Genomic DNA, 9,398 nt, shown 5'->3' with positions numbered 1-9,398 from the left:
TCTTAATTTACTTAATTTTTAATTACTTTATGAACTTAATTATAATTAATTCCTTAATTCTTTAATTAGTATAATAATAAAAGGAAGGAAACTACTACCAAATAATAATATTATAGTACCCTTAGTTTTAAAATCTATTTAATAGTTTTCCTTTACAATGATTTTTACATTTTTCGTATAGTATATTCATTAACTAAAAATTGATTTTGTAATTAAAAAGACAATTTTATTACCATTTAAATACTCTACATTAAATATTTTTTATACTATTAATTATCATTATAGTGATAATTTTGAAAATATTTTATTTATTACAAATATTAATATTTTGAAAGATTTATGTATAATCATTAACTAAAAAACATGATTTTTTTACTATAAAGATAATTTTATTACCATTTAAATACTCTTTAATTACATTCAATTCCTTAATTTCTTATTCTCCATTATTAGCTTAATTACAATTATTGCCTGATTTTACTTAATTCATTAATTGCATTATTAGCTTAATTTTTATTAATTCCTTACTTCCTTAATTAGTATGGAAGGAAACGACTATCTAATCATAATATTATAGTACACTAAATTAGAAACATAAAAACATTCACCATATAAATTAATTTTTTTGTTTGTTTTTGTTTTAATTCTTAGTTAATTTTTAGTGGAGCAATTTAACATTTAGTTTTAGACTAATATTTTTATCTTCAATCATTCCCTGTAGAGTAAATAAGTTTCATCAGCGTACTTGTCTACTGCCCACGCCTCCTTGATCTAACTTGCTCAGTTCACACTGGTGTTCTCTCTTGTTGCTTCTTCTAGTTGTCAACCCCATTACTGACGATTTCAACTTTAGAGCATCCCCAATAGGCATAATTTTTTTAAAAAGGAAAAAAGAAAAGCAAAACAAAATCTAAAAAGTAGAATTTGGANGGAAAAAAGAAAAGCAAAACAAAATCTAAAAAGTAGAATTTGAAAAAAAAAAGAACAAATGCAAATTAATGCGCCCATTGGGCACGTGGAATGCACCCGCCCAGTTGTGGCCGGTCGTTAATTGTGATTTGAGCACCAGCTTCTAGCCCGATAGCGTTGACGCGTTGTTGGTCAAAATGCGGTGAGACTGTGAGAGTAGGATAGTAGTGAATTTTTTAGTTATGACATGAAAATTTATTACCAATTATATATTATATATTTTTTGGTAGTTTTTATTATCATTATGTTATTTTGAAAATATTACATATTGATAATTGGAAAATTTTATATATTTTGTAAATATTACGTATTTTGGTAATATTATATTAATCATTATCATAATGATTATTTTGAAAATATGCTAAAAAGATTAATATTTTGGATGATTTGATGATGATATATTATTATTGAATTTTAAAATAGGAATTTATGATAGTAATAATTATATTATTTTGATCTTTGTATTTTTTGATTATTTATGTGATAATTATTGAATAGTATTTAGTAAAATTTGCATGATTACTATATTATAATATTTCATATTAAAGTGTTTAATTAAAAAAATAGTCTTTATGCACCTAGTGTGCCCGTGGCATGCACGTGCCTAATTGGGCGCTCTTATTCTTCTCTCTAATTATTATCTCTCTTTCACTTAGCCAAAAATGAAAGAATTGCACACCAAAATAATATTTGAAAACAACACAAACTTCAAAAGCAGAGCTTCTCTCTTGCATTTGTCACCCAACATTTTTTGTACTCCAAAATTTGAAAATCTCTAGCAATAATTGAACTGTTATTTTTATACTATTAATTATCATTATAGTGATAATTTTGAAAATATTTTATTTATTACAAATATTAATATTTTGAAATATTTATGTATAATCATTAATACAAATATTAATATTTTGAAATATTTATGTATAATCATTAACTAAAAAATTAATATTTTGAAATATTTATGTATAATCATTAACTAAAAAAATGATTTTTTTTACTATAAAGATAATTTTATTACTATTTAAATACTCTTTAATTACATTCAATTCCTTAATTTCTTATTCTCCATTATTAGCTTAATTACAGTTATTGCCTGGTTTTACTTAATTCATTAATTTCATTATGAGCTTAATTTTTATTAATTCCTTACTTCATTAATTAGTATTAGTATAATAATAAAAGGAAGGAAACGATATTATAGTACACTAAATTAGAAACATAAAAACATTCACCATATAAATTCAATTTTTTGTTTGTTTTTGTTTTAATTCTTAGTTAATTTTTAGTGGAGCAATTTAACATTTAGTTTTAGACTAATATTTTTATCTTCAATCATTCCCTGTAGAGTAAATAAGTTTCATCAGCGTAGCTGTCTACTGCCCCCGCCTCCTTGATCTAACTTGCTCAGTTCACACTGGTGTTCTCTCTTGTTGCTTCTTCTAGTTGTCGACCCCATTACTGACGATTTCAACTTTAGAGCATCCCCAATAGGCATAATTTTTTTAAAAAGGAAAAAAGAAAAGCAAAACAAAATCTAAAAAGTAGAATTTGGAAAAAGAAAAAGAACAAATGCAAATTAATGCGCCCATTGGGCACGTGGAATGCACCCGCCCAGTTGTGGCTGGTCGTTAATTGTGATTAGAGCACCAGCTTCTGGCCCGATAGCGTTGACGCGTTGTTGGTCAAAATGCGGTGAGAGTAGGATAGTAGTGAATTTTTTAGTTATGACATGAAAATTTATTACCAATTATATATTATATATTTTTTGGTAGTTTTTATTATCATTATGTTATTTTGAAAATATTACATATTGATAATTGGAAAATTTTATATATTTTGTAAATATTACGTATTTTGGTAATATTATATTAATCATTATCATAATGATTATTTTGATTATTTATCTGATAATCATTGAATAGTATTTTGTAAAATTTGCATGATTACTATATTATAATATTTCATATTAAAGTGTTTAATTTAAAAAATAGAGTCTTTATGCACCTAGCGTGCGCGTGGCATGCACGCGCCTAACTGGGCGCTCTTATTCTTCTCAATAATTATTATCTCTCTTTCACTTAGCTAAAAAATGAAAGAATTGCACACCAAAATAATATTTGAAAACAACACAAACTAATGTTGGGCAGTAATGCAGTCCAAAACCAACAACTTTAATAAAGATAGTGAGACTCTTCTGTATGTAATACACACCAATTCAATGGTTCCCTCTTGATTTTCACATACAGGGAACAAAAACACATAAAACAAACAAACATAGTGGTCCCCAATTCATCTGGGAACACACACTGCTCAACAAAAGCACACACCAGGAACACATGGACATCCACTTGCACTTTAATATGTGAACATATATAAAACATCAAAAGAACATATGTAAAGCATATAAGCAACAAATAAACAAACATAGAAAGCGTATCTAACCTATAAATAAACATATAATGCAACACACAAGGACTAACCGTAATTTGGCAGTTCGAAACCTAGACTTCTTCGTTAGCAAACCATACTATCCTTGGTTGGGGAAAATCATCAATGGATGTGGATATTCGTCGTTGGCAATGGATAATCGTTGATGGCTTGAGAAATTCGGTGATGGCTATGGATACGATGAACAAATCGGAAATTAGGGCATAATTTGGGGAAGAAATCGCATTGTGTTTCGCTAATTTGGGGATGAAATCGACTGGTCAAATGGTTTCAATGACAAAGCACTTGAATTGTCCATTTTGCCCTTGTTTTTATCGCGCCAAGCAAAAAGATTAATATTTTGGATGATTTGATGATGATATATTATTATTGAATTTTAAAATAGAAATTTATAGTATTTTTGATCTTTATATTATTTTGATCTTTAAAAAATGTATTTTTTGATTATTTATGTGATAATTATTTAATAGTATTTAGTAAAATTTGTATGATTACTATATTATAATATTTCATATTAAAGTGTTTAATTAAAAAAATAGAGTCTTTATGCACCTAGCGTGCGCGTGGCATGCACGCGCCTGACTGGGCGCTCTTATTTTTCTCTCTAATTATTATCTCTCTTTCACTTAGCCAAAAAATGAAAGAATTGCACACCAAAATAATATTTGAAAACAACACAAACTTCAAAAGCAGAGTTCTCTCTTGCATTTGTCACCCAACATTTTTTGTACTCCAAAATTTGAAAATCTCTAGCAATAATTGAACTGTGATTTTTGTGTATATGTGATATTCAATTTACATGATTATATATTTGACTTATATGTTTGAAAAATAGTCTTATTGCAAACTATAATCGTGATTGAACAATTACGGCAACGACGCTGTGACAAAGTGCGGAAATTAAATTAAACAGAAAGTAAATGAGACAATGTGTTGCTTACCCAGATCTATACAATCGTATCTATATTTGGGGGACCACCATTAGTGAGTCAATCCACTATCTTGACAACAATTCATACAGACTGTAAACATAACGCATTCTCATCACATGGTATAGACCCACTTTGAAGAAGCTATAGATGATTGTCGAAGCCTATAATTGAATTCGGTGAGTTGATAGCATACCTGCCTACTACCCCCACCACCAAGATCTAGCTTGCTCAGTTCACTCTGGTGTTCTCTGATCCCTTGTTGCTTCTTCTAGCTGTTCACCCCACTGCTGACAATTTCAACTTTAGAGCATTTCCAGTAGGCATAATTTTTTGAGAAGTTTTTGTAGATGTGACTAGGGAAGATAAAATGGGAGGGAAGGGAAAAAGGAAAAAAGAGAAAGCAAAACAAAATATGGAAAATAGAGTTTGAAGACAAAAAAAAAAAAAACAAACAAGCAACTGCAAATTAATGTGCCCATCGGGCACATCGAATGCACACGCCTAGATGGGAGCTTCAGGTTCTTTTCAGGCGGAATTGGGGTGATTTTTTTTTAAGGTGGGTTCCACTTTAGAGACCAAAAAAAAAAAAAAAAAAACCAACCAGGTCTTTTGCAAACCTGTGTGCTAGGATACCCAACAAAACCACAATTAACAAAAGTACGTTTTTGAAAAAGATGACAGAGGAAAATCTCTCTCCAAAAAACAGCGAAGAACAGGACCTTCTTGATCGCAGTACCAAGAAGACGAAAACATCAACTGAATCCCCAATGGGAGAAGCTGTCCAGCCTCTGGCAAACCCTACACCGGAGAACTCTACTGGAACACTTTCATTTAAACAGATTGTAGCCAATGAGACCGGCACAGAAGCGGTAAACCAGAATGATCTAGATCTTATCTCTGACGATGAGGAAGAGGATCCAGACGAAGAGGTAGATGGAGGTTGCCCAGTCATCCGCCTCACCAAGGAGGAGAAGTTGAGACTACGTAGCAAATGGAAGCAGACCCTTATTGTGAAGGTGTTGGGGAGATTATGAAAATTATCCTAACAAAAGCATTACAACCCAAACAACTTACCCTTACAGTGTCTAACTTCTAGGGAAATTAATTCCATGCATTGTCTAACTTTTTCCCGAATTAGATAATGGACTATTATGAAAATTAGTGAGTTGCTAAGTTGTTTTATTGATTTTTATTTCTCAATATGGTATAATTTTTTGCTATTTCCTAATTATCACCTAGTATTCATCTATATATCTAATACTCTAATTTATTTTGGAAATATTTTTCAATCAAATATTTTTTACCCATACCATATATCATTTAATTATAATAATTAATATTACATATTATTATATAAATAAAATCTAAAAAAAACAAAAATTAAATTCACAATGGTTAATGATGAGTATTAAATTGTACTACTTTTTAAGGACATTTATTTGCTAATTTGGGATCGAATATGCTAATTTAACGGATCAAATTAATGAACATCAATTTTTAATTTCCATAGGGAGGAGGAAACAATTAGTATGCTTATCTGTATATTTATTTATTAATTTATTAAAATAGCCTAGCTCAAAATTAAAGTTATATTTAGTACCTAAACTTTAATTTTATTTTATTTCCTTATACTTGTATAGAAGTTAACATAATGTTAGACTCGACTCCCTGAGTCACGCAAATTATATTGTGGACCATCGTGGACCATAATCATAGTTGATACTGCAGTTGTGTTGAATGGATACTACAGTTGTGTTAAAAGGAAACTGCAGTTGCACGGAACAGAGGTCATTCATCCGTTCAACACAACTACAGTATCTGTTCAACACAACTGCAGTATCTTTTCAACAGAACTGCAGTATCCGTTCAACACAACTACAATTCCAGATGGATGACACGGCCTCTGTTCCGTGAAACTGCAGTATCCTTTCAACACAACTGCAGTATAATTCAACACAATTGCAGTATCAACCCTGACCCATGGTCCACTGTATAACGACTGCCTGAGTCATTGCCCAACATAGAAATCAATAAATAAAGATAAAAAAGAGGAAGAAATAGAGAACTGAAGAATTAAAACAAACACAGGATAATATTTTATCCTTATTATTTCTTCGGATTTATTTAGGATTTACACAACCATACCAGCTCGGATTTGTTGCATGTTTATTCTTACACGTACAACGTTGTCAAAGTGGCAACGTTGCATAGCTACCATGCAACCTCATAACCGGCGCTTTTCAGTGTTACATTACACATCGGTAGGTTTGATGACAAAAACGAAGGGAGAATTGGAGAGAGCCAAGCGCGTGGTCCTCAACATGGGGTCGTGAAATCTGCCGACGTTGTAGCATTTGTCGGAGCCGAACTGACAGTAAGTGAGTTTGTAGAAGTTAAGGTTGGCATCCACCACCTCAATCTTGAACTGGTTGCTATTGTCGGAGACAAACTCGCCGGCTTTCAGGAAATACTGCCCGGACGCGCTGTCGTGCTGGATTCCCCAGTTCACGTTGTTTACGCAGAGCTTGTTGGTGGCGATGTTGAACCGGAAAGTCTGGTACGTCGACGTCATGATGACGGAGGATTCCGGGTCGGCCGTCGACGGCGTGATGGTGATGGGGTCGCCGTTGTCTAAGTCGTTGGGAGATACGATGACGTCGCTGGCGCATTTGGACATCATGTCCAAGTGGGCGAGTCTTAGCCCTCCGCCGCCCGCTCCCCATATGGCGGAGACCATGTAGTAGTTCCCGCCGGCGCGGACCTCGTCGCCGTTGATGTCTAGTACTGGAGTTTCAGAGGAGGGGGGTTCGTGTGTGGTGGGGAGGCGGATGGGATTGAACCTGGAATGGGCTGGATTGGGGAGGAGATATAGGGAAAGAGCCAAGAAGAGTGCGAGTGTGAGGGCTTTCATGATGACAACTTGGGAGAAAGCTAAGAGGTTATGATGTTTAATTTGTTGGTGTGTTGTGTTGAGCTCTCATATATGCATGCAATTTATAGACAACAATAGTAAGGTTTAATTATTGTTTTTTTACAATTATAAGATTATTTTGCTTTTTTTTTTTTACTCAGAATTTTCACCGTCAAACACAGTGACTTCTAATCTGATATAAGAAAACAGTGATATGATTGAGCGATGGATGGTACACTTATGGTGTGTAATGGGATGGGATAAAGTTGATAATGATCCCATGTTGACAGGAGGAGTTGGATTTGGCCGTCCAAGTGTCCAATGGTTTTACTATGGATGAAGCCTAGGATCCTAGCTAGGAACAAGAAGTTTACAGTAATAATTAAAATATATTTTACCCATCTATCAAAATTCATTACATTACATTACATTACATATTTACATACAAATTGATTTACTTAAAAATTCACAATCACTACTCAAATATATAATGAGTAAAATTTATTTTATAATTCTAACCGATGGAAGATCAAATAAGTTAACATCAGAAATTTCATTTTGTGGTATAATTTCCAGTGACGTCCACTATTGATTTGGGTAAGGTTAATTTGAATTTTTGACTCAAACTTTTTGATTTGGCGTCCACTTTTGATTTTGGCTAAAACTATAATTAGTTTAAATTTTTGACTCAAATTAAGAAGGCTAATAGACCAGTCTAATGAAAATTCATGTCTATTAATTTTCTTTTTCATTCCTCTGAAAATAAAAACCTGAATTAGTAAATTAAGCCAACTTTTCGCTATCTTAGCTTCTTTCATTCACATAATTGAAATTTAACTGGTGGATTTAATTAATCCGGTGATCTGAATTAACAACCTCGATAATTAAAGGATAAATAAGTGGATAAAAGATAATGGTAAAGGACAAGAATGATCGATATTGGAAAGACAAGGATATTGTAGTTAGGAGAAATGTAATGCTATTACAAGTGAATTCAATATGTCTTAACAAGACAATTACACTCCTATTTATAATAAGTTCCTTAACCGTCCTCACGAAAGAAGGTAGAATTAGTTATAACAAACTTGACCAAGTTCGGGTTACTTGACCAAGGCCGAGGCCAAGTGTGGGGCTCGGCCTTGGTGCTCGTGGCCGAGGCTTAAGTTGTGGCCGCGCACGGGGTTTGGCCCTGGCAACCTGAGGGCCAAGGCCCAGGCCTAGGCCGAGTGTGAGGCTCGACCTAGGCGGGCTAGGGTTGAGCCATGGGCTTGGTTTTGGTAACCGAGTATGAGCACGAGACTCGACCCCGAGTCCAACCGAATCCTTCTTGCGCCGCTCTACCAGGTCAGTTTATTCTAGATACATCTATAATATATTCATCACCAACGTAACAAAACCTCATTGAAAATCTAATCTCTCGAATGCTCTAAATTGCCACATGTATGAAATGACAAATCAATTCAAGAAATAAGAAGACAATCGATATATACTAATCATAAAAATTACAACATTTATTATAAACCATACAATATTGGGTAATTAAAATCACAAATTATATTGACGGTGTAGAATTGAAGTTTGTAAAATTACAAAGTAGTCACAATAAATATATTGTCCCCTTAAATGTAACAATCAGTCAGTCAGTATTGTTTGATGGAACCAATTTATTTGCAATCCTTCTTGCCGTTCGTGGCATGTTTTTTCCTTAAATGTCACATCAATGTCTCATTTAAAATCTTTCCAATTTATTTATTTTTATCCCAAATGTGTCTAATTTTTTATTACTATACCGAGTCGCCACAAATATAATCTTCTCATTTACTTATTTATTTATTTATTATTTTTTGTTTTGTCCCAAATCCTCTTGTCAGCATGTGATCATTATATTCCAAAAGGTACCTTCCATCCATCAATATAATGTTTGGTAGGACCAATTTATAATTTTTTGCCATGTGTTCTAAATTTCTAAGGCTTTTTTCAATAGATAAAATTTTGGTGTTGTTTTTTAGGAGATTTTGTAAGTGTGATTAGAAAAGAGAAAATGAGGGTGGGAGAAAATATAAAAAGAAAACTAAAAAAAATAATGTTACGCGCCCAGGCGGGCGCGAATTTGCGCCTCAGGCGCAGTAGCCTTTCCC

The 9,398-nt window shown here is 32.6% G+C and overlaps 1 protein-coding gene across 1 annotated transcript; it reads right to left on the bottom strand.

Annotated features, from left to right (window-relative positions):
* Positions 1-6,415: 6,415 nt before the first annotated feature.
* Positions 6,416-7,331, bottom strand: LOC116013731 (sporamin A-like). Its single transcript, XM_031253640.1, has one exon. The coding sequence runs from the start codon at positions 7,258-7,260 to the stop codon at positions 6,601-6,603; it is 660 nt and encodes a 219-aa protein (XP_031109500.1). The 5' UTR covers positions 7,261-7,331; the 3' UTR covers positions 6,416-6,600.
* Positions 7,332-9,398: the final 2,067 nt, after the last annotated feature.

The sequence above is a fragment of the Ipomoea triloba genome, chromosome 1 (assembly GCF_003576645.1).
Source record: "Ipomoea triloba cultivar NCNSP0323 chromosome 1, ASM357664v1".
Taxonomy (NCBI): Eukaryota; Viridiplantae; Streptophyta; class Magnoliopsida; order Solanales; family Convolvulaceae; genus Ipomoea; species Ipomoea triloba.
Note: the sequence above shows the minus strand (reverse complement) of the source record. Positions and strands in the feature narration are given on the sequence as shown.